This window comes from Prinia subflava, chromosome 7 (genome assembly GCF_021018805.1).
Source record: "Prinia subflava isolate CZ2003 ecotype Zambia chromosome 7, Cam_Psub_1.2, whole genome shotgun sequence".
Classification (NCBI taxonomy): Eukaryota; Metazoa; Chordata; class Aves; order Passeriformes; family Cisticolidae; genus Prinia; species Prinia subflava.
Genome location: NC_086253.1, coordinates 21,960,726 through 21,987,152, shown reverse-complemented (window position 1 = coordinate 21,987,152; position 26,427 = coordinate 21,960,726). Strand labels below are relative to the sequence as shown.

Here is a 26,427-nt window from a genome sequence, read left to right as displayed (position 1 = left end):
TTGTTGAATCTGCAAATGAAAGCCTAATTATGTAATTAAATGTCAAAAAAATGATTTCACAACTTTCATAGAGTAATGCAATCATTACCTGATATGACCCGTAACTGTGTAGTGTGGAATGAAGCCCCAAAAATACTATTAATAAACATGTTTTATATAAAACATAAGTGAACACCCTCAGAAATTTTTTTTAGTATAAGTGACATTAGTTCTAACACATTTTAATGCACCTATAATTTAGACTTCAGCACAGCATGCCAAACAAGTACCAGAACATAAGATCAGTTCTGCTTTGCACGTACATGTGGAATGGCCTATATTATTTATTTTGACTAGTTCCTTGATTTTGATAACTTTAATTTAGGATTTTTGTATCCTTATGTGCTAATTGCAACAAATAATTCTTTTTTTTCCAAGCCAGCTGGCATTGGCTTTTGTTGTTTGGGACAATTGGTGGCTGGTACTCTCTGAGCAGGTATTTTATCAGTCTAGTCCTTCAAAGATGAAAATAAATAATTAGAAAATTTCTTTCAGTATGATGGCCCAGTGAACTCCACACTGATGCAGAGGTGTTGGTCCCTTTTTAATGTTCTTACATGATTAGCATGGATTCCCTGCTTTTCTCATTATTGGAGGGAGAGAATCCTTTTTACCGTTTATTAAATTATAAATTCAGAGGAGGACAGAAAGCACAGTAGCATAGCTGCAGGATGGAAAGAACTATTTCTTATGAAACAAGAGCAGTGATCTAAACAGTTAAGGAGAGAATCCAAAAATGCAAAAAGTATCTTTAAAGAAGCTGAACTGAAGGAAAAAAACACGACAAGCACCAATCCCTTCAGGCACTTGACAAATGTTATGGATTATCAAACCCAGCATCACTTAAGGTGTTCAGAGTGTCAAAAATCTTTACGGCAAATTCACATCACCAAATATCACTATGAGATTGCTCTTTCTGATCATCTAAATAGTATTAAATATAAATCCATCTTTTCATAAAGTCATTTTTACAACTGCCGTATTTCAAACCCTATTCTTCTTCAAAACTACTCAATATTAGTTTTCCATTTATTATACAGATGAAAAAAATCAAGTTTATGAATTTTCTTAGCTTTACCTGCCATGCTTCTTCAAGGATGGGATAAAACAAAATAGTGCCTCTCTATTGGGACATCTTCATGACTTCTCTCACACTAATTTTTACATAATAGGTTATTTGACTTACAATTGATGGTAAGCATACAAACACTGAATGTTAAATACTGCCTGCAGGTAATAGGTCAAATAATTGGCCAAAAGTTTAAAAATTCTGTAAAATTCTGTAGCAGATGTCCATGGAAATCGAAAAAAAATACAGAAAAAAATATATGCCACTTGCCTGAAAACACTATCTTTCTTGCCTGTGCCATGCAATTGTATGTCTGAGAGGCAGAGTACATGGTCTGCCAAAAGCATGTGACCAGCTCATGAACTGTTTTTCTAGCCATGAGTAGCACTAGTATACTAAAGCATTTTAAAAGAGTTTCAAGCATTAATTTCTATAATGTGCAAAAGAGCTAACAAGAAAAGAACATGTAATTTACTCACAACAATTGCAGTCTCCCTCATTTTCTAAGCAAATATTCTATGCTTCATTTTTTCAAGGTGGAATAAAATTAAAAATTACTCTGTGAGGGTCTCAGTTACGGAAGAAAGAAGCTTATTACATTGCATATTAACTGGACACAAACTCCAAAAAAGCACCTTGCAAGGAATGCAAATAAGAGAGAAGAACACATACTTTTTCTCTTTTTACTTCTTAAATTAACATCGGTCATTGAAGAAAGAGGGATCCTGTGAAATTATACACACTGATTATTAAAATAAAGAAAAAAAAAGAAAAAAAGACCCAGCTACTGCTAGCTGGATTTAACAATAATCAGACTGAAAAGTGAACTTGTTATTCTTTGGGTGGATGTTTCTTTCTGATTCTGTTATTGGAGAACCAAAGAATCTCTGAACTGGATGTCTGTATTTGAGAAAAGGGAAGGTATATATGCTAGGTGCAAGCAGCATTATTAATATCCCTCTTTGAACTTACCAGCTGCCTGCTTAATATTGTAAAGTATGCTGCTTCTTTACACAGAAGTAGCATTGCAAGGTTTAGAATCCACTCCATCCCTCTCATTCCTGCAGAATAGCTGATGCTGGATTTTTGATCTACAGATTCATTCATAGGGCAGATCATGACATTTAACTGATTACAGTACTACCTCAGAACATGGTTTGGTAAAGCACTTGAGGGTCATGAGAAAATAAGTTGCATAAATCTCATGCAGCCTATTTCTTCCTCTACACATTACATAGAATGATGGAAATATGACTTCATGTTAATCTTATTCTTGCTAATATGGTCATTCATATTAAATATAATACTTAACCTTTCTGGAACACAGCACCAGAAATTGTATTTCTGTCAAGAAAAAGAAGTACAGTGACATAGCAGAAAATATGGGCAGTCTTCTGACTGAAAATGCAAGTTATTTTTAGACTACATAAAAACCCATGCAGTTTCTGTGTTACATAGAAGAGCTGATGAATCTTATACTCGTTTCCAATGGGCTAAGTATAAAAAAAGCGTAAGTATTTAAGATTTAGAGAATCAGAGATGATTCACAGGAAAATACATTCCCATCCCAAAAGCAGATAAAGTAATTCACTTACAATAGCTTAATCATGTAATATCCCCCCATGCTTGATTTCACTTTCTGTGTATATCTGTTGTTCAGAACCAAACTATATGGAAAGGGACAGATATCCTTTGCCTCTTAGTCTGGAGGCTGTGAAAGAAGACCAAAGCTTGCTGGGGGCAAAGTTGCATATCTTGTCTTGAAGATGGATCACTTTGTTTTGAAGGGTTTTAAAATATACAAAGCTCTGCTTTGATATTTACAGAAGAATCTTCCCTGTTGGCCAAGTCCATCTAAAACAGGATTAATATCTGCAGACATATAATTTAATCCAGATCAATGCCAAGAACTCCTACGGAGCCATTCCTGATATGTCCCACTTATTTTAGAGGGAGTTCTTTTTTGAATGGGTTTTAAATCAGATGCACAGTGAGAATAAAAGAATAATTTGATATTTTGTCTTGGAATTTACTTTACTGCAAGAAGTGGACTGTTCTGCCATGTCTGGCTCCAGGTATTTCTCTTCATTCACGTAAAAACTATAAATAGTAGCTGTGTCCTTGGGGAAAATTAAATATTGAAATACCCAAGCACAGATAACATCTATTGAATTCCCCAAAAGCACTGGGTACTCAGCATTCCTCCTGAACTGGTTGTTTTAGTATAGACACGTTTGACTGACTTTTGCCTCCCTAACTTAAAGCGTATGGCGATTTTCCCAGGAAAGCAAAAACAAAATATAACTCAGGCATTCCAGAACCTGTATTTAGTGTTTACATTAGGAACAAATCTTAAAGTAACACCAGAATTGAAACTGCAGTTGAGGAGATTCAGCAGAGCAGGAATAATATAATTTGGAATTTTCTCTGAGCTGGAATGCAGTCAAAATTAATTATCAACCATTTGTACTATGCAGAGAGAGTGCAGTAATCTACTTCATGGAACAATTAAAGCCTGCATTATACTGAAGAACACAAAGATACAAACAGTAGAAACATTCTGCTCCATAATTTACCCTACTTCCTCTTCAATTTCAGTGTGATTTAAGGACATGCCAAATATTGTAAATTGCTAATACTCTTTTAAAATCCTACTAGAATTCCAAATTTATAATCCTAGGTTCTTTAGGTCTATGGAAGTTGAAAGAGTTTCATGCTTCCCTAGGAACTGTTTAGGAAGTAATGCCTGTGATGCTCCTGAATTAAGGGCTGTCAGTCATTTACTCCTGCCCTTGCCCTGGACTGAAAGTGCAGAAAAGAACTTTTGTACATGCCCAGTAGGTCTGTGGAAAGAGGAGCTTCAGAAATACTCTGTGGGGTACCTCAGCAGACCGATGAAAACACAAGGGATGATGCAAGAGCTCAGGTAACATTTGTTTAGATGTGGCAACTCTTGTTATAATTTGCAGGATGTATGTAAAGGTTCTAGTGATGCACTGAATGCATTTTTTTCTTTGGTATTGTTGTGCAATGTGGAGTTTAAGCAGTTCATAATTTAATAAATATACTGCATTTGAGTCTTCCTGTGTAGATTCCAAAGTCAAAATTTCTGCATAAATTTTGTATTTTCCTCTCATAAATGAGTCTTCATAAGTTATTCTGTAGATCAAAAATAGCATGGTATGTATTTACCTATAGTGAAAGCTGAGAGTATTTAAGTCATTTAAATGATAATAAAATAGGCACTGATTTTATACAGCAGAAAAAACCCCAAACAAAAACCACAACCTAACAAAATACCTAGCCTAACCAAAGTCCAAACAACTTTCCTCTCCTGTAACTGAAACAAGTATTAATAGAGGCAGCAGTTAAGAGAAGAACTGTATGTTCCAAGAGTCAGTGTTCACAGGAAATTAGTTATGCTTTTTTTTTTTTCAGAACTGTCTCCTCCTTTTGCTTGTGAATATGTGTTAATTTTGATTTTGTTGTTTCGTATTTGAAAATAAACCTTGGGACTTCCAACCTATTCACTGCACTAATTTAAGGACTGAATTTAATTTTCTTTCCATCCAATATTACAATGCAGGCAAAAATTGCCATAAAGAATCAATTCTAGAATCAATATGTATCTAGTAGCTAATTCTGAATAGTTCCATTTAATCCCAGATCTGTGTCTCAATTCAAAAAGTGGAAATTGATAACTAGAAAAAAACAAAAAAATCACCCCAAAAAACCCCACAAAAAACCAACAAAAAACCCCACAAAAAACACAAAAGCACCAGCTGAAAAGAAGTAGCACATTTTGTAGAACTTTCTCAAGAAATGGCAAGTTGCCCAAAGCCTGCAGTGCCAAAGTCAATTTTTCATTATTTTACTATAAATTAAAAATAACTATGCTTGTCGGAGTAGAATCATCTTCAGTTTCTGTTGTAAATGAAATAAACCCCATCTCACTATGGTACAGCACAGCAAAAACCAAATATGCATAAACAGATTTTGTGGTTTTGCCAGTCTAGTCACTGGGAGAGCTACTACTTTAGCCCATACATGGAAAACCTGAAATAAATATTGAAGTAATTGGCTCACTGCAACCTCTTTGCTAACTGTTTCATTCTGTTTTAAAATCCTGATTTGGCTTGATTTCTTTAGTAACAATATCAGGCAGTTCTTAAAGCTTCAAGATTCTGAGCTGCTAAAATATGCAGCAATAGTACTGACAAGGTTTTCTTCACTATCAGAGACTTTACAAATCCATGTCTAAGGACACTGGTTGTTGCTACATGAAAAACTCCATGCCTTTCTGTTCCAGCTCTGGTTTTTCCACCAAAGGGAAGATAGAAAGTAGAAAAATAAACCCAGAAAACTAAATATAGTCACACAAGATGAAAGCTACCCAAACTCTCTAGAGATCTGGGCCAGTGTGTGCTTGTGAAAAACAGTGTCATGACAGCATCAAACCCAGCCCAGACTCTGTACTCCAGCTGCTGGGTTCTTATGGTAAAGTTTTTATTCTCCAGGGCTCTGAAGCTAAATAAGAAAGTGAAGGAAACAGGTGAATGAATAACAGCCAGAAAGATGGTTGTAAGTGTGTCATAGAAGTACAGAATCACACATGCTACACATTGCTCCTTGTATAATCTTTGGCATGGAGAGACATGACCTCCAGCCTTCACAGCAGGCAGTGTTCTGTAGCCCTTCCATCCCACTGGATTCTGTGGTTTCAGTTCACAAAACCTTTTGCATTCTTCCCTTAAAAAAAAAATCAAGGATTTGCAGTTTTTTCTGTCTTATTATGACAAGACTAAGAATTAGAGTTGACTTAGCTATGTTTAGGTACAAAGGAGAAAAACTTAGTACCTTTTGTAAAATGTTTTCCTGGCAAATATATTACAGAAAAGAAAATTTGGGATAGTGAAGGTGTAGTCTTAAGACCAGTCTTTTCACTCCCTAATGCCTGGTGTCCTAAACTGTCCTGGGTTTATGACACAAAACAGCAAATGCTGATCAGAGCAGGTAGTTCTTTGCTGCTGCTTTTTTTTTAAGTCTTTCTAGGCGAGATGATAATGCATGTGTGAGAAGTATCACAAATTAATTAACCGTGGCCTCCTTAAACAAGTTGTCAATAATTCTGTTGCGATAGTAGTACAGTCATACCTATCTTGCTATGAGGACTGATCACTAGAGATCCTTCTTTCCTCTCCACTAATACTAAGTAATCACTGTTAACCTACAGAGCTGCATAGGGAAACATTTGTATAGCAAATGCAGAGCAATGAATATAAAATATTTTAGAAATAAGAAAATCATACATTTGTTACTGAATCATGCATGTTAGGATAAATAACAATAATCTTTTCTTGTAAAGTAAAACATTATTTTTATACCCACAACAAAACATGGACCTGCAGAACTTTTCAAGCAATCTTCAAGCAGCTTCATGCGAGTCTTTTGCAGCTCAGGACTGTCCCATTCATCTGCTTCAACTCCCCAGTATAAGTCTATAACCTGGAAAACAGTATACAATATAGTGACTTATCATAAGCCTTTTCTACTAATCAAATTAAAAATTAGTTTTGCCAACATCCTGTGCACTAAGCTTTGCTCTTCAGCGCGGTAAAAAGCAATGAGGTCTACATTCAGTCCTTACACAGACTGACAGGGTTTCCTCATACAAATGAGATTTCCAGCCTCTTACTTTCCGTCCCAGATAGTCCCTCCTGGGACAGTCTCTCATTTCATAGTCATATGGAGATTAGCATGATGAGATCTTGATTTGATGTAATCTTTCATTTGCTACTAGATTGCATATAATGGATTGTTGCAGCAGCCCTCTTGTTAGAGGTTAGAAATGAGCTGAGACACAGATTTCTTGTTTATCACAGCATGAAAAAGATCCTAGCTTATTCCTCTCTACAGCTCAGCCATCCTGACCCCAACTATTCACTGACTCTGGCTGCAGCAAGCTCCTGCAGTAGGCTTCCCTTGCAGCCTCTGACTGCTGGTTATTTCCTGCTAGACTCTGACTGCAGGCTTTTACCCAGCTAGACTGTGACTGCAGGTTCCAACAACAGGCTCTGACTGCACACCCAGACTGACCTCACAGAAGTGATTCTCTCTCTCTCTCTCCCCAGGATCCTTCTTCTTCATGATTCCTCCTCACTAGCTAACCCACTCCCTTTTATCACACTTATCTTTATTGGCTATAGCTGTGAGTAATCAGGGGCGAGGCTGTATTGGGTAATTAACGCAGCTGCTACTTATCAGAGACAAGGTAACCTGTATTCCCTTCTCCTACAATGGGTAGGTAAGAATAATGACAAAGGAATTGAAAGAAATTCTGGCTCCATGAAAGTTAATGGGAATCTCACTGTGGATCACAGTCAAGACCATGATTTGACACCCAGTGTCATGTGTATCCGGGATATAAATTTGTCCTTCACACATGGCTCAAAAGAAAGAATAGGAATGGTTTTACATTATCATACTTCTTTTGTTAGCTGATCTCTGTGCTTTGGAAGGAGAGATTGCAGAGATATGCAGCGGCAGAGAATTTGCTGTCCGGCCTTTCATATATAGCTACAGACTCAGTTTTGTGACCCTAATTAGTTGCAAACAAACTCCTGGAAGAAACTATTCATGTTATATTTACTTGAACAAATTAAGTGATGACCTGTAATTTCACTACACATTTTAACTAAAAGGCTGAATTCCTACAGTGGGAAATCAATTCTATAAAGATAGCGATCATATGAATGAATTACTTTTGGAACAAAACTTATAGTACAGGCTATTACTCTCTCATTTACTACTGATTCTTAAAATCTTGTATGTAACTTTAACAGAAAAAAAAAGTCCAAATGGATAGTTTAAAAAACCAATCCAAATTGTATTAATGCATGACTATTACAAAATTACAAAGTTTATTTTAAAATTGTTTGTTCTGTGGAAGCACTCTGCAAGCAACAATCATAAAATCAGCTGTTGTCCAAACAAATTATAAAATTAGCCTGAAGAGTAAACATAAAAACTAATAATGAGTTGACGTAAAACTCAATTTCAGCAGTTTACAGCTGGTTAAACTTCTTGGGAAATTTCTCCAACCAATACCAAAGTCTAAGACCAAATCCTAGAGCTATCAATGCCTATGTATAAGTGCACTACCAATAGTCTCTTGATAATTTCTGCCTTAAAAGTTTGTGACTCGTATCAGTGTTTGCTGGAGCAGGCAAATTGTTAGTAAACGTGACAGATAGGATCCTGTGTGACTCCTGATGAGTGAAAAAAAATAGGTATGGAATGCACTGAGTGTGAATAAAGATACTGAGTGTATTTTCTTGGCAATGTAAGTGTAGCTTCTTTATTTTTTACAGAAACTGGTGTAAAATGTTGCTGGAACATACATTTCCTGTTGTACAAAACTACATTTCAAATAACCTTCCTATTTCTCTCACTTGCACAGAATTCTATTGTGCCCTTTCTCTTTTAGTTTCATTAGGAAAAAAGCATTCCCTTCTTCGGCTCTACTTTCTGTTATTAACACAACTTTATTATCTCACTTCACATAGTATTCATCTGTCTGATTACTTGCATGATGTATGATAAAACTTAAATACTCTCATAATAAAATCCTTCAAATACAGATCTTCGCATACAGTGAAAAATGTTTTAATTACTTGTTGAATAAATTTATTGTGCTGCTGAGGTTCTTCTGAAATGTGAAAGCAATTTCTATTTTAATTAACTGTTCAGAAATCACATTAATTCTGTAAACCTGAAGAGGAAACTCCCTGGAGTTCCAGATAATCTTAGGGACTCAGTGGCTGGCTGTTATTTTATGGAGTAACAATTTTGGTACATAGTATCTTACCATGATACAATTTTGTCCTGCAAGAGGAAATATTTTAGGGAAGACACCTCTGAAGACACCAAGAACTTGAAAGTAATGTCTCATAAGTTGCTCACTATGCTAACTAAAATAAATAGGATTTACAAAATTAAAGAAATGGAACAAGGAGACAATTATAGCTGATTTTGAAGCATATTCTTACTTATGCTTGGAAAAACTGTGACAAAACACTCAAACTTTCACTAAGGCTGCCAAGGTCATACGACAACTAGTGCCCTCTGCAAGAGCTCCTTACCCATACTGTACTTACACTGGTCTAGTTTAATTCCACACTAGTCACCTAACAAGAGACTTTTCATTCATAATTCAGTGTTTCATTTTGCTTACTTTAGCTTTTGTCCTACCAATCCTACACAGATTTTGCTTAGGAGATAAAATGATTTTATTTTTATGACTTCCAAGAGTTTAAAAAAGAACTAAAAATTTAATCCATGCAAAATTCTACTTTCCTTCTTCTCAGGGTTGCTTTTCCCTGAGATTCTCCTTGGGGTTGCTATTCCCTGAGGTATGTAGGGTTTTTGAGCTTTTCTTGCTCGAAAGGTCCAGTGCCAGAGCCAGAGAAGACAAACAGAGTCTGCTCAATCCATGTTTCCAAGGTTGTTGATTCTTTCATTATCTCTCAGTTCTTTCTCAGCTCTGCAAGGCGTCCCCAGCAGAGCAGGACACGTGGCAGACTGGGACGGATCAGAGGATCCTTTGTACTGTTTCCCTGGTCCAACCACCATCCACAATGTGCTTTTTATTTACAGAATCTTACCAATACTTACTACCTATGTTAACATGTCATTTCTACTCTGAACCAGTCCTTGTGATCCAACTCAGCAGAAAATGGGGGACGAGAGCAAGAACAAGGAGGACAGGACCACTCCCCAATTCCTCCATCTTGCCTCTTCAAACCCATATACTACAAATCCTAGATTCTACATTTACACTCTGTGAATAACTAACTGCTACTTATTTCGAATTCTCTTGGCTTGTGATTCTTCGTACAATGTGGGCATTCACTCCCATGGACAGGGATCAGAGGCAGTGTCCTCCTGGGCTCTGTGTGAGGCTGGCTGACCCCCTTGTACAGATCCCAGACCTTCCTGTCCAGTCTCCAAACCCTCCAGGGCGACCAGAAGGATGTCTTGGACTCTGTCACCTTCTAGCAAATATATTCTGTTGAAAATTATTTAAAATAGTTGATTGTTTTGAAGAAGAAAAACGTACGCAGCTAATTCACTATTCTCCCAAAATTTTCAATCAACTACTTTCTTTAACTTCTCCATCCTCTCCTGTAAAAGTACTGTATTTCAGGTCAAAACCACCATGTGCTCTGGAAGTCTTTTCCTCAGCTTATTTGCTTTTTTAGTCAATAAGTGTGTTTTCATCTGAAATATTTTCTGGTACAATGAAAAAAAAGGCCATCAAGCTGAAAAATTCATAGTGTGATTGAATTTAGTCAGTTCTGCTTCCACGTATATAGTGATTATGTTCCGTAACAGCTCCTACCGGATTGATGATACCTCACAGATCTCATGCTTTGCAACAACTGAAACAATTTTGAGTGCAGCCAGGTGACTCAGTGAAACTTGAAGTAATGCATGTACTCAAATTCTTTTCATTTAGGTCATGATTTGTTAGGTAGAGGGTGTCCTGAATAGCACATTTGAAATAGTCATGTATGAGGTAGTTCTTCTTTGGTCAGTAGAAGACTGCATATCAGGATGAAAAGTTGTGTGCTCTGCTCTGTACAGAGAAATATAAAATTACCCCTGTATCTGAAAATTACATAATACTTTAACACTGCCTTAAAAATTGTAGTTTTGATTTTGCATGCTAACCTAAGAAATTTAGTGTATCAGGACTGGAATATGAAAAAAAAGGTGTTGCTAAAGTCTACCTCAGAATCTCTTTGAAAAGGCTTTACTACATTTCCTTAGTTATTTTTGTACATTTTCCTACTTTGCTTCCACAGAAATGTGATAGCTTTCTAGCAGTTTTCCGAACTGTGTTAGTAGAGCTGTCTTTCAAACCTCATATCACATAAAGATGCTCTTGGTGTTGAAACTATATAATAAAATAATTTGCTTCCATGAATATCAACTAGAGTAAACTTAATTCTTCCTCCCCTAGAGACTACATTACAATCTGTTTGAAGAAAGACAAGTGTCCTCTCACAAAGAATTTGGTGGATTATGATCTACTTGGAAGAGACATTCCCATCACCAAAATGTCTCTTCAAAGATAATAGAAATAAGGGGTTGGTATTTTTGATGAATATCACATGGTAGTAATACAAGAAAAATATTATTTAAATATCTTTTGCTATTCTTTTTCTGTACCACTGCAGCTGGAACTTCCCAAACAGCTGATGAGCTAGGACCTTCACATGAAATTCTTTTATAGCCATAATCAAAAATCACTGGAATTTACTACCATGCAGATTCAGCAACTCCACTGTGACTCAGGGAATTAAAACCAAATACCCTAATTTAAGAACTTGTTATTTTGATTAAAATCCAGCTGCATGTGCATCAAGAATAATACATTGGGAGGAACAGGATGCTGTATTAAAGGGATTAGCTGTTTGCAACTAAGCTACACTCTGGAGAGATGAATTTTTGGGGTCACTAAGTATGCAAAGAAAACTTTTGGATGCAGAGCCAGAATTTTTGCAAAACTGAACAACATTTTTACAACTTTACAAGCTGTATTTGTTTCTCTTAGCAGAGAACCAGTTCCAGGCCTGCTGACATATAAGGGACTATGAATTAGGATATACCTCATTTAAAGTGAGTTTAACAGTGATGCCAAAAACACTTGTTTTAAATTACTTTATTACTTTATGTTTTTAAATTACTTTAAACAATTACTTGTTTTAAATCAAATGCAACTTTATCTGAGCAAACAAATAAGCTAAAGGTGGGTGTCCAGAGGAAGTAGCCAGGCTCTTCGTGGTAGTGCCAAGCAATAGGACAAGAGGCAAGGGGTAGAAACTGGTGCACCACCTAGTTCCACCTAAATATGAGGAACAGCTTCTTTATTATGTGGGTGACAGCACACTGGAACAGACTGGCCAGAGAGGGTGTGGAGTCCTCTTCTCTGGAGATATTCAAAATGTATTTGGATGCAATCCCATGCAACTTGCTGCAGGTGAACCTGCTTTAGCAGGGGAATGGACTAGAGGACCTCCAGTGGTCCCTTCCAACCCCAACAATTTTGCATGTGATTCTATGAAATAAAGTTTTTGTAAATTTATATTGTACCAATAATATTTTAAAATGTTATCTGTTCTAAATAAAGTTAATTTCAAGATAAAGAAATGCAATACAATGAAACCTACCTGAAATTCCAGGCCGTAGTTTTCTCTGCAGAATTCTCTCAGCTTAGGATACACATGTTCTCTTAGGGCCCTCCTTTCTGCTATTGTATCTGTGTTGTGGAAAAAGATGCTGTTAATAATACTTATATAAACTCTTCTTTTAGTCAGGAATACAGATTTTTCACTTAAAAATGAATCCTTAACCCACACAGAGCACTAATGAAAATCAAGTGCTGAGATCTAATCCTCAAATTTTAAGTTGTACAAACACATGGAAGTGTTAGCATGTGTAATAATACATGTAAAATCACATAAATGTGTTTGTATGTGTCAGAATTATGCTTCATACACCTTTCATTGTTGCAGCATATTACAGTTCAGTGGAGCTAAATTAATTTTGTAATTCAGCAGTCATAATTTCTTTATTGTTTTGACTTCTATTTAGTTTCCAGACAGCTGAATTTTACAAATAAGAAACACCATGGAAAAAAGAGATATTTGAAAGAGAACTCAATACTTAGAAACAAATCAGTAACATGAACTAACAATATTGTCTCAAATGTATCACGTTCTTCACCATCTTTAATCTAATAGTATCTTAAACCATTATGTGTCATTAACAGCATTATTTATCTTTTGCCAAGGTGATTCCTCCTATATACCAAATACCATATACCCAGTTCTGATATTATGTTATTCTTATCATGCAAAATGACATGTTTTGGTAATGAAGTACAATATGGCAATGACACCAAAATTATTATTAAGTTCAGTATGTCCAAGTTAATCTGAACTCATTTATATAAAATATCCCACTTGCACATACGGTCAAATATGAAGTGAATTTGGTTAGTAGTGAAATCTTGTGTAGATAATAGATTTTATTCTCTTTCACAAGACTAGGAGATGTGATGGATTTTGCTATATTGTAACTGAGTTAAGGCCACACAGAGATAGCACTGTTGCTAAGTTATTTCCAAAATAGAACGTAACTGTTGTAAACCACTAGCTCTGAGTGCCATGTGATGATAAATGAAGTGTTAACTTATGAATGATGGAAAACATCTACTGCAGGTAACACATTATTTGTGTAACTGCACTGAAACAAAACAACAGATTACAACTGATTTGATGTTTCCCATATTGTTGCAAATAAGAGACATATATGCAAATCTAACAATGCTTTAGAGCCACAGAGGCACAGCTGATATACCCAAGTCAGATGTCCGTTCATAGACTCATGGTCACAGACTTATAGTGCTTTTTATCTAAAAAAATCTAAGAGTGTGAAATCTATAACCTAATTTATTACACCGAACTAATAATATCCTTCTCACTATTTAAGTGTCTATTTTAAATATTATACAGATGTGTGGTATAATTACCACTTATTTTGATGAACAGAAAACAACCCAGAAATGTCCAGAGAATTATTTCTCCTGAAATCTTCATCGAGGTAAAAAAAGTCTATATGAAAAGGCTCAAAAGTGCAGTCAGGTTTAAGTCAATTTATCTGAATTACCACAGCTCTTCCATCACAAAATTTTTATGCGGAAAAAAAGTCAGAGATGCTTTCAGAAAACATCCCCCTGTAAGTGGAATAATGTAATACAATGTATTTATGCTTTAATATTTTAAAATATGCTATGAGTACATGTTCTAACAATGGTCCAAGAAGCATTAAAGTCCTTGCTACATCACAAGGTTTCCATTTGACTGTCCACATGCCACACAAGGCAAGCTCCTAAATCTAAAGTGTAGAGTTCTTACATATCTAATCTGAACACTATTAATTAGAGACCCTGCTCTGGGCTGCATTTGGATGAGTGTAGCCTCAGTTTCTTTCGGGCAGTCATTACACTCCTCTACCTGACACTAAAGAGGCTGCACCAGGAGTGCTGCACCCAGCTCTGGGCATCCCAGATCAGGAGGATGGGGAGAAAACTGCAGAGCCTACTGAGATAGAGGCCAAAAGCACATGGCCTACACAGAGAGAGAGAGAGGGATCTGGGCACGTTTAGTGTAAGAGGGAGCCAGCGCAGCCTACAGTTACTTCTAAGGCATTTACAAAAATGAGGGAGCCAATCTCTTCATGCCAGAGAGTACAGCAAAGATAACGATAACATATTGCATCTTGGAAGTTCAGGCTGGACACCAGCAGAAGCTCCTCCATCCTTGGAGCTCTTCAAGACTCAACAAGTTCATGGTTGACCAAGTTTCTGTTGACTGTTCAGCACTTCAGGAGGGAGGTCAGCCCAAGCAACCTGACCTGAGTACCCCTTGCAATTTGCAGTGATCCTCAGGAGAACTTGCAGGTTTGGCTTACTTATCCAGGCTGCTTGTACACTGCCTGGGAAGACTTCTGCTCCTGTCTGTGCTGGTGAGAGCAAAGCTGTAGAGTAAAACACCAGTGCTAAGGATCCAGTGTCCATGCTGTACGTTCTTCAGGGCATTTTACTTTACACTGAGCAACCTTCAATCCTCACAAACATTTGGAATGCATTTGTTGAGAACCTGGAGTTGTCTTCCTGTTTTTATCCAAAAGGAATCCAATTCACATGCACCAAGACCCCCCATATGATGTGAGTCAAAGTGTATTAGATAGTGATGATCAAGAGCTTCACTTGCAGATCTTGCTGAATACAGACACATCCTACAAATATTTAGGAATGGAGTGAAGAAACCAGCACTCTCAGCTCAGAGCTGCCTGTTAGTACATAAAAGGGATGGATGAGTTGCTCCCTACCTAGGATTCACAGTCATTAATTTTCTCTCATACTTTACTGTCTAAGTCATCCTTTCCTTGCAGAATGTAGTACACAGCTAACAAGGCTAATTAGTCAGATGCCAAGACAGCAATATTATTTTGGCTCCAAAGCAATGGTGTTTCTGTACCTTGTGATAAAAGCTAAATGTGTAGTTTGCTTTATTTGAAATACTTCATTTTTTTTTCCTTCACAGTAACGGAGATCCTTAGGTCAGTCAGTGATAGAACACTATTTATTCTATTTTCTTTGCCTTAACATAGGTTAATTTTGGCATGCAAGTTTATGAAAACACAGAGCATGCTATTTTCATGATCAAGTAGAATAAACTGTTGAAAACTGACTTACTACTCAGGTACTGAGATAAACCAAAATGATTCTTGCCTTTTTAAATGAAAATCAATCATGACTACAGCTTGGTTATTAAGGAAGCAACATTCCACAGTTATTGTTTGCAGTTACTTAAACATGACAGCAGACAGAATGGTCTTACTAGGGATGTAAAATAGGCTAAGTTGCAGGAATAACAACAAAAAAGAGGAACTATTGGAAAAAATTTAGGAATAAACATCTTTAAATGATAAATGGAAAATATTTTGCCTGATATTTACAACAGATAAAGCCATGTTCTCCTACTTTTTGTTTATGCCCATAGGATTTATACTGCAGAACCCTGCTGGCTCTAGTTTTAGAACATGGTGCTGTTCCCTGCAGCTTAACGTGTAGAGTCTTGTTCAGAAAATGAAACAACACACTGCAGGAAAAGTGCTACTTTGTAATATCTTAAAAATAAAATAGATAAAACAGTCCTTCAACTAGAACTTGGTCACCTGGCATATTGTCATGGGTTAGCACTGGCCAGATGTTAGTGCACCCATGAATATATGTTTTTTTCTCTAACAACTCCTGTGGGATGTGATCAGGAACAGAGCAGAGCAGGCTTAAATCTTGAAAACAAAAAAAACCCACCAAAACTTTATTAATTACATAAGAACAGGGACAGAAATACTCTTAAACACACACAGAGACAGAAATAAAAACTTCTTAGAACATTTCTTCTCCCAGTTTCTACCTCCCCACCCATCACTTTTCACAGACCAACCTTTGGGTTTTAGATCAAACAATCACCACTCAAAAAAACTAATCTTCAATTCAGCAAGGGAGAGAGGAGTCTCTCTCGCACCACAAACTGTTCTTTAGAAAACACGGGTCCACCCCTTATGTGTTTCCATGTCACCCATAGCACCGCCCGGAGAAGTCTGCTATGGTGACACTCTCTTTTTCCTATGTCCAGTGCTCTCACCGCTGTCTCATAGGCCACAACTACATACAGGGCTTTTTAAGGATGCTGCATGCCGAGCTCTCCCCTTTTCACCCAGGGGCCGGGGTTCCAGGAGCAGGTCTGCCCTGAGGGCAGAGGGCACCACCTCACCCTCCCCCTCTCTTCTCTGCTCGTTCCAACTCTTCAAGTGCCAGTCACTGTAGCAAAAGCAAGGGGCAGCTGCATCCACCCAAAAATGCAGTTTATGTTCAAAAGAGACTCAAGTTCAGTCCATAGCTGACATTATGCAAGAGAAGTCCGGCTCAAAAAGCTACTCCTCTCATTCTTCCATCGAGTTCCTTCCAATCATGCTTTATCATCTCGGTCCCAGGCCGCTTCCCTCTCTCCGAAAACCACCAGTCATGAGAATCAATGTCTAAGAAAAGTTTCTTTCTGCCAAGCAAGGGTTAACAGTTTCTTCTCAGCAGGGTGCAGGCTCAGGCACTCCCAGGATCCGCAAACCCCCACGTGGTTGGGCACCTTCTCCCGGAGTTTGGGGGGGGAGGAGGGGGTGAGCACACACACAGCAGGCACTTCCACAGTTTTCCACCCCTCCATCCTGGACGGGGCAGCTCAGTTCCAGTCCTGTCCCCTCTCTTCTTCCCCCCCCCGGGGGCTCCGGCTTACCTGAGCCGACCACGTGTTTCCCCTCCCCCACCCAGCCTCGTGGCCGGGCAGGGGAAGGAGACTGGAGACGTCTCTCTGCTGAAAACCCGGATCCGAAAAGAGGCCGAGCTCCCCGGACTCCTGCTTTTAACTCTTTGTGTCCTCAGAGGCGTGTCCAAACCTCCGAGTGACCAACCCAGGTGCCAGCAGAAAAGCTGATCACTGATTGGACTGCCCACATCCCCCTGGAAGAATTCACCTCCCCCCCCCAACCACGACACATATCCATTCTGTGTTTTTATTCCTACCTCCATAACTAATGAAGTGTGCTTATCTAATTGGAATTTGAGTCTGGTGCTTATATTAGTTAATTTAAAGAATTCGTATATATGAAATAAGCTTTGAAACTTTAAGGAAACAGAAGCATATATAGTTAAGATGAACTCTGGTAATTAGTATGGATGGCAGATAAGCTGGTTTAATTAAATATAACCTAACTTGATTTAAAGTGACAGCAAATCTGTGAAGCTGGCAGTTCCTAATAATGTCACACAGGCAAATTCCACCTTCCAGGCTGCTGCTGCAGATGAACAGATTAACTAAATTACATTCTTCTAGCAGCCAAAATGAGACAGTAGTTGTGAGATAAGTTTTCTACATCTTTTAATGTTAATTCTGAAATTACAAATCATTTCAGAAATACAAATAATACAAATAATATAGAAATACAAAATAATAGTTGACAATAAAGTGTGGGAATAGAACTACATCTGAAAAAAGAGAAAACTTAACCTCCCCCAACCCTGAACTTCTCTCTTTTATTTAAACAAACCCAAACCCACAAGAGAGTGACTTGCTGAGTGCATATCTTTCATATAAGAGCTGTCTCTTGCAGCTGGCTGCCTCCTAAACCATTCCATAACCACTCTGTCCTGCCCACCCTACACTTTGAACTGACCAAGAATGTCAGTGCACCCTCCTTCTCCTCGTGCTCCCCAGGATCATCATGAGGACTGAATTTGTCACATATCCTTTTACATCTTTTCTCCTTCCAATAAACACCACTGTTTGTGTGGAGTGTGATTTCTGAAGGCTTGTAGCTCAATCAAATCACTGCCAGTTTTCATTAGAGTATGCCAAGGTGCTGCTTCTCAGCGTGAACTATTCCCATGCCAAAGTCTGACCTTCAAACACAAGCTGTTCTGCTATTAAAGTCACTTATTTTATTTTTAATACAGCAAGTATGTTTTTCACTCTTGTATTAGTAAATAGATGATGTGTATTTACAAAGAGTTGCCAAACATTAATCTCTGGGATAAAATAAGTCATGGGACACAGCCCCATTGAAGAAAATTTCAAAATGTATATGCAAGCGAATAGAAAGATTTAACATGGACCTGATGGAAAGTGTCAATTTCCAATCACCAATTATTCTGTCCTAGGACCCAGTAGTTTATCTTCTTGCTGGTGCTGTACAGGTCTGAGTTTAGCCACAGTGATGTGAATGGCTGTTTTCATGTATGTGGGTTGCAGTCACACATTGACTACTGAGTCAAGGCTTTATGCAGCTGAACAAGGAGATTGCTCAGCCTCATTCTCCTATCATGTGTTGCAAAGGAGATGCCAATGTGGGGACAGTGAGCCCCACTCCACCATGCTCAAAGGAGCAACACATTCATTTCCATGACAATCTGTTCATGGAAAAGTAACCTGTGAGTAACCGTACTCATGCATGATGCAAGCTAAGACCCTCAAGCAGAGGAAAATCCTAAACAGGGAGGGTGTTTGCCTTGCCACTCTGTGACTGACAGAGGAACATTGCAATTCCAAGCTTGAGAGAGCCAGCAGGAAAATTGTTGACTGACATAACAAGTTGAGGCAGACAGCAGAACCTAGAAGAACCCAGGCAGAAAAAAAAGGAAAAAAAAAAAAAAAGAAAAAAGCTGCTCTTGCAGCTGTTCAAGGCACCACAGAAATGCATGTCATATGGGGTCACAGAGCTGTCTACAGGTGTCATCTCCAGGCAGTCACCCAAGAACGAGCAGCTCCTTGTACACATAGAAGAAACGATTTCTGTATCACCTCCTCTATTCTTGGTGTTCTCGTGCTTTGCAGTGGGCCAGGACAGACTTGCTGGAGGTTTTCACCTCATGTCTTTCAGCCCACTTTTCTGCTGCCATAGTCTCCTGCCCAGTTCACACTGTTGCATTTATTAGCATCTAATGTTGGAGTCTCTTGTGCAACTGTGGAAGCCCTGGATGGCCAGTAAACTTCTGATTTTGTCCTGAATGCATATCCACAAAGACACCCAGATGTTTGCTTTTTCTTAGTTTTCTGAATGCTTAGATTTGATTGAAGGGTAGAACAGATTCTTGCCATAGCATTTTTTTAAAATGCACTGCAATACTAAAAGAAAGTGCATATAACTGTTGTCTATTAACTGCAGTGAGAATTTCTGCACTAGAGTTATCTAAGGTTAAAAATTACTTTGCAGCAGTGCCAAGAAAGAAGTGTCTGCCAAGCCTCTTAATGATAGTATGTTCTTGACTTCCATGACTGTTCAACAGAATTATTCCTTTTAAATGTCCCGTTTCACTGATAATGCACAACAGCATTGTGTATTACCTGTGCTACTAAAACCTTTGAATACTAGGAGGTAACACATCCCTAAATATGATGGCAAACTTGTCTCTGAAAATAATACTATAATAATAATTAATTTGCATTTCTCTAGTGCCTTTCAGAGCATTTTGCAAGCAATAAGTGAGTTTGAATCATGTAGCAGGTAAGAGAAGGGAAAAAGACTTGAGTTCCCGACTACCCTTGCCTTCCTAGAAAATGAACTTCATAGACACTGTTGTCATTTTTTCCCTTGGAATTTCTGTGAGGAGAAAGCATTAGAATGGCATTAGAATAGGCATCCAAAGCTTCCCAAGATTACGTAGACCAGGTATGGGAACAGGTATGGGTCAATTCTCCCAGTGTCCCTTCCCCAAACAACAATGCCAACCTTGAGGTCTCTACTGGTTCTCTGGAAGACAAATCAGAAACTGGACAGACTGAAGACCATTCATTAATTCAACTACATCCCACAACTAACTAACCATCAAAATAAATTCTGATTAGCAAAACATGGCAACGTTACTGTGATGTAACACAGCTGCATGTCCTCACTCCACCTGATGGTCAGAGCTCTCTCACAAGATGTGCATGAAGTCTGTGTGACTCAACCTTCTCAGTTCTTGAAAAAACAAATACAAGACTGGACTAAGCATTTCAGCCCAAAGGAATGGGCTTGTCATGAAAGCCCAAAGTCTGCTTGTCATGAAAGTCAGAAGAAATAATGAACAATAACATAAGGATGCTAAGTAATTCTGAAATGTGTCTCTCAAGCAGGAAGAAATAATAGAATGTGATTACAAATTTGTGATCTACACCAGACCACTGAAACAAACACACTTTCAAAACAGAAGACCTAACTAGGCAATTCAAAATGTAGGGTGTAATTATAAGCCTAAAACTTTGAATTGCAGCAATTACCTCTTCTTTTTTAGCCCCAAATCAAACAATACCTGATTTTAAATGAGGCATAGTTTTCTCTGAAATGTTCCATGTTATCATTTCAGTAAGATGACAAATGTTAAAAAAACCACATGTACGGTAAGGGAACATATGAAATATGCATTTTTAAAAATTACAATAGCCAGATTTCAGTGTCATTTTATAAAATACCCTGCATCTTGACTAATAATATGTTTAACCAGTGCCACCTATTGGTTTAACAATAACACCCAAACAATTGAAAAAAAAGGCAGTAAGTAAAATCAGCTAGTAAAATCAGAGCAGTGCAGATCCATGTTAAAATACAAAACTTAGGGGAAACAGTATTAAACTGATATAACAGAAGGGAAAAAGTGGTTCCATCAAGATCCAAATTTTCATTATTCACTTGACTGTCTTCCCAATTTGAAAAAAATGTTAGTTTCTGGTAGTTCTATTTTGTGTGCAGCATGTTTACATGAAACAAATTTGGAATTGGATGCAGAAGTTGGTGAAGTTAATGGAAAGATCTGAAAATCTCAGCAGTTTTTAAATAAAATTCTACATTTGGCATGTATTGAAAGCCTGTGTCTTTTGATACCTTACTGACTTCCACAGAGTCTGCACAAAATCTCTCAGTCCATAAATAAATCAAGCAGTAAATAAACAGTACATACTCTTGTGTCACTCTAGTGGTGATGATATGGATGAGGACTCTGAAGCAGAATTCTATCTCATAATGTGTCCTAATTAACTAACCTCACATTACCCCCTGGGAACACAGCACCCTTATATATAGGTGTTCTTAAATAAAAGAAGAGTTAGGTTGACCTGGAATCCTTTCCCTAGCCTGCATATTCTCCCTAGCCTGCTGCTTGGGTGCATAGGTGTCCTCGTATCCCCTGACTGTGATTTGTGACAAACATGGAAATGCAAATGCGTCTGCACACAAATGCCTCAAATAGCAGGAGCTTCAGTGACACTGCAGGTCGAAGGCAGAATCTCTACAGGGGGAGAGCTTTTTGCACTCTGCAAACTGCACAAGTGGAAGCATTCAGAAAAGTCGAATTCTTTCATTTAATAAAGCAAGTTAGGAAAAGCTCCTGAAAACATGACAATTTGCAAACCATTATTGTCATATAATTAAATAATGTGACAGGAGAAACTGAAGACACAGCACATTTAGAAACACCAAAATTAAGTCTGAAAATTATCTCTGCAGAACACCAAGGTTATAAAAAATAAGCACCAGAAAACAAGGTATGTTAGGACAAATATTTGCTACTATGATCAAAATAATGTGAAAGAAAAACTTCTTATGAAATCTAAAGGAGTCTGAATGAGTTGTGGGAAAATGATTAACAGAGGACAGAAATAAGGGCCAGGGTAGTAACAAAGTTATGGGCAGAAATCCCGTTGATTCACTGAGAGGTGTCAATTCACACTTCAAAAGAATTATGAAATTTCCCAGAGAGCAGAAAAAAAGGCTTACAACACAAAAATAGTTTTAACAATTAAGTTAGGTGTACTATGATAGCTTTGCTATTTTTTTTTTTCTCCTCACATCACTAGACCAAAGAGGAAGCCATTAGGGTGTGTTACTAGGGCGCTTCAGGTGATGAGGCTGTGGCAGTTAATAAAGCAAAGGGATGTCACAGACATTCTTCCTCATAATTGTAGGTTCAGGTGCTGGAAGAGAATGAAGTAGTACGTTGTAGGCTTTGAGAAAGCATAAAGCAGAGCAGAGCCCTAAAAAAAACCCACAAGAAAGCCAGTCTCATAAAACCACACACTTATTTCACAGTACAGTCTGGTACAGGACCATTAAATATACCTCACTCTGAAAATAATTCCAGTAAGCACTCCTGTGTGACTTTGCATCTGGCAGTACGGCAAAACAATGGAAGAGCTCTACAAGCAGTGTTGGCTCACAAGTAAAATTGCCCTTCTCTTATCTAAATTTTCTACTTTAGGTGCACAACTCATGGAGTTCCAATCCAGCTTGCATTCTTCCTTAAGTCTGATGCAATAGAGCCACAGTTTGGGTCACTACAAAACTGGTGATGTTGCTGGGCCAACTGGAAAAGCACAACTGATAAATGTAGCCTACTGTGTGGGCTTCAAGTGAAGGATGTGAAGACTGTTATGCCAGAAGATGAAAAAGTCTTGAACCTGACACTTTTGAGTGTGCAGAAACACCCACATAAGAATAAGAGTTGCTACTTGCTATCAGTGCAGTAGATTTGCATCAATACAGTAGGAGTTTCCTTTGCAACAGATGTTTTTTTCTTGATGCTAAATGGAGAGGATTAAATAACATCACCGAACAGTCAGAATAGCTCATGGCTGTTGTAGAAACTGTTATAAAGATGAATAAACGAAACGACAACCCCAGCAAAGGAAAGCCAGCTGCAAGAGGGCATTAAGCTCAGGACAACGGGACTACATGAGGGAGGGATGCCAGAAACTCAACTACAGCTTGCCTGAAGGAGAGGACCTCAACTATTTTAAAGGACTACTTCATTTATTGACAGACAATTTCAACCTAGGTATTAACATCCACTTAGAGGCTCTGTTTTAAAACTGAGAATTCCAGGTAGGGTCTGCACTGAAACTCATTGAACATGGCCAAGAAATTTACAAAACTGGTTTGTTTTGATGGATTATGTAATATCTGAGAGGCAAACAGTGATTGACATGTAGAAGAAGAATGATTTATCAGAACTTGTTCTCCTTACGCTTCAAATTCTAATGATTCATCTAAGCATTATTTTTAGTGAAGATTATATAATCCAGTCGAAAAGGCCATTTTTATTAAATTCTAAAATGTACCTGTTTTTATCAGTCAATTATTCTTCTGATGCCTTGATTTTCCTAGCTATTGTTTTCTTGCTCTAGGTCTTATTAATTCCTTCTGCTTGCTAACAACATTTTCTTGATTATATGTAAAGGTATCAGTAAATTTGCAGTTTAACCATTTTGAGCAGTTAGTAGTTGAAAAAGGACAACTCGTGTTCTAGTCACTTCAAGAAGCAGAGGTAGTTTAAACAAGTAAGTTTAATTTCTCACAAATAGCTTATACAAGTATGATACAGAAAATAATTTTAAAAGAAAAATTCCAAATGGCATACCAATTTAATTAATTGGTGACTGAACTATGGAATGTTTTCCATATTAGCACTTTAAAATTTCTTTAGCCATCCTCCTCAGTTCTTTGCTCTTATTTTCCTGATAATAATACCCAATGAGTTATAATTACCTTTAGAGGAGGATAAAGACCTTCTTGGATGCTGTGGTCTCAATGGCAGTGTAGAATCTGGCTGGAAGGGTGGACTTGACTTTATTTCCTGTTCTTGCACTGCCAGACACTATCAGTCTTTATCAGTGCCTGCAAAGGTATTTGTCCCTTTGCCACAAAATAGAGAAAAATTAATCTTTTATCTACCACACCTACATACAGTTAAAGGCAACTGAATCTATAACTGGAGATTTTGTTTGAAACTATTTTGAATTTACATAATGACTGGAAGGAGCTGACTGTGGCATTAACATTGGAAAATATACCAGCAATGGAATTGCTTAATAGAATTATATAATATTATACATGGTTGATTATAGGATGTGTGAAATAGAACATTTTTAATTAAAACAGGTAGAGTGTGAAGAGATTACTTGCATTTTAACCTCTATTTTCAAAAAAAAAAGGAATGATCTACTATGTTTTCTACATGTCTTCTGTTCTCTTTTGAAAAGTACTCTTAACTCATTGACTGACATGAAACAAATCAGTCAAAAAAAATGACCACATAAATAAGAGAAATCCCGTAAATGAGTCTCCTCCTCCCATTCATAAGTAAACCACCAAAGTAAAAACTGTAACATGAGCCATAACATTATAGACACTTCATAAATGCTTCATTTTCAGAAAAGCTTCACCTTAAACAAGCACACCACTGCAGGACATATATACATGATAAAATTGTCATTATGGGATTTTATGGATTTATATTATCTATCTTTTGTAGGGATGCTCAGATTGAGTTCCTAACATGGTAAAAGAATGAGGAGGAAGAAACTGGATTTGAGAAATTTGTGAATATTTGTTGCAGCAGCCCTCTTGTTGGAAGGTAGAAATTAGTCAAGACACAGTCATGTTTATCACAGCATAAAAAGGGTCCTGCTTTATTCCTCTCTACGGCTCAGCCATCCTGAGCCCAACTATTCACTGACTCTGGCTTCAGCTGTAGGTTTCCCCTGCAGCCTCTGACTGCTGGTTATTTCCTGCTAAACTCTGACTGCAGGTATTGGTTTGCAGACTCTGACTGCAGGCTTTTACCCAGCTAGACTGTGACTGCAGGTTCCAACAACAGGCTCTGACTGCAGACCCAGACTGATCTCACTGCACTGATTCTCTCTCCCCAAGATCCTTCTTCTTCATGACCCTCTCCTTCCCTCCTCCTCAAGGTTCATCCTCCTTCATGAGCCCTCTCACCAGCTAGCCCACTCCCTTTTATCATACTTAGCTTTACTGGATTTAGATGTGACTCATCAGGGGTGAGGCTGTATTGGGTTATCAACACAGCTGTTACTTATCAGGGACGAGGTCACATGTATTCCCTTCTCCTACAAATAATTACAAATGCCAGTTACTGAAAGTTCCTGAAACTCATTATTAAGAAATTTTTTACTTTTGGTAATTTTATTGACTAATGAGCTTACTTTGTGTCTGTATGTTGTTTGTAAACATGACCATAGTGCTATTGAATGCATACCACTGCAGTATGCTGTACATTGTGCTTTTCTGTGTATTTTCTTAACTGGTTTGGAGACAGCTCATGAAGAGTGAGATAATCTGTCAGGAATGGCACAGGTATGTTTGCTCCTGCTTCAAACAGGAGAACAGATCTGAAAGCTTCAAAAGGTCCCTTGTAGCCCCGTAGTCTGTGATTTGCACAACAAAAATGACTAATGACACAGCTGTCTAAGGTCCCTTGGACCTGTGTTACAGCCACACACACCTGCTTTTGATGGCATCTCACAGAACTCAATGGCAGTAACTTTGCTCACCCCAGATGGCTTAGATCTTTATAATCCCATGTTTGAAATGACTTGCATTTCAAAGTAAATCATGATCCAAATTTTGCTAGTGTTTTGATGTACCAAATTAGGGATCACACAAAAAGAAATACTTCAATAACTTGTTTCAAGAGCACTGCATAATTCTTCATCACTTTAAAATCTAATACAATACATATATAGATAAGCAAGACCATTATCAAATAATAATATGATTCTATAATTTTCTTAGTATTTTGTAGCAACTAGTCCTAAAAAGATCAACACTTACTCTTCACTGATATCTGAGCTATCAGAAATATTGCAGAGTGAAAAATAGAAATTTTCTTCAGAACTCACTACTTTGTCTTGCTAGAACAGTACAGGCTGTGAATCTAGCCACCAGGACTATTATCAAGGAAGGAAATATTTTTCTTTTGATCTCCTTTCCTAGAATTTGTGGGGCCTTTATTACACAGCAGTAGGTATGGAAAAATGTATTAACTCCTGAATTTCAAGAAAATCACTTGTGAAGTGGTCATACAAGATTTATGTTTAATTATGACAGTAAAGCAAGATCCTCTAGATGTGCCATGTTGGCACAGTGCAGAAAATTCTTGATAATAAGGTAACCCTTAGATTAGAGTCCTGCGTAACATTCCTTTGGTATAAACAGACTTTATACCTTATGCTCCTTAGATTGTTGAATGCTGTCATTTCCTTATTTGTTTCGTACTAGGGCTCCATTTTAATAACTCAGTAGGAATAAGGACATTTGGATACCTAAGTCTCCACAGTTAACCTCTTTTTCTATATACA

At 37.6% G+C, this 26,427-nt stretch overlaps 1 protein-coding gene across 1 annotated transcript in view; it reads right to left on the bottom strand.

Annotated features, from left to right (window-relative positions):
• The window catches only part of NWD2 (NACHT and WD repeat domain containing 2), a 55,691-nt gene that overhangs the window by 20,449 nt on the left and 8,815 nt on the right, over nucleotides 1-26,427 (bottom strand). The window contains exons 2-3 of the mRNA XM_063401749.1: nucleotides 12,343-12,431; nucleotides 6,497-6,613 (exon numbers count right to left, since the gene is read on the bottom strand). Of these exons, the coding sequence (XP_063257819.1) occupies nucleotides 6,497-6,613; nucleotides 12,343-12,431 (206 nt within the window). The remainder of the gene's footprint in view (nucleotides 1-6,496; nucleotides 6,614-12,342; nucleotides 12,432-26,427) is intronic.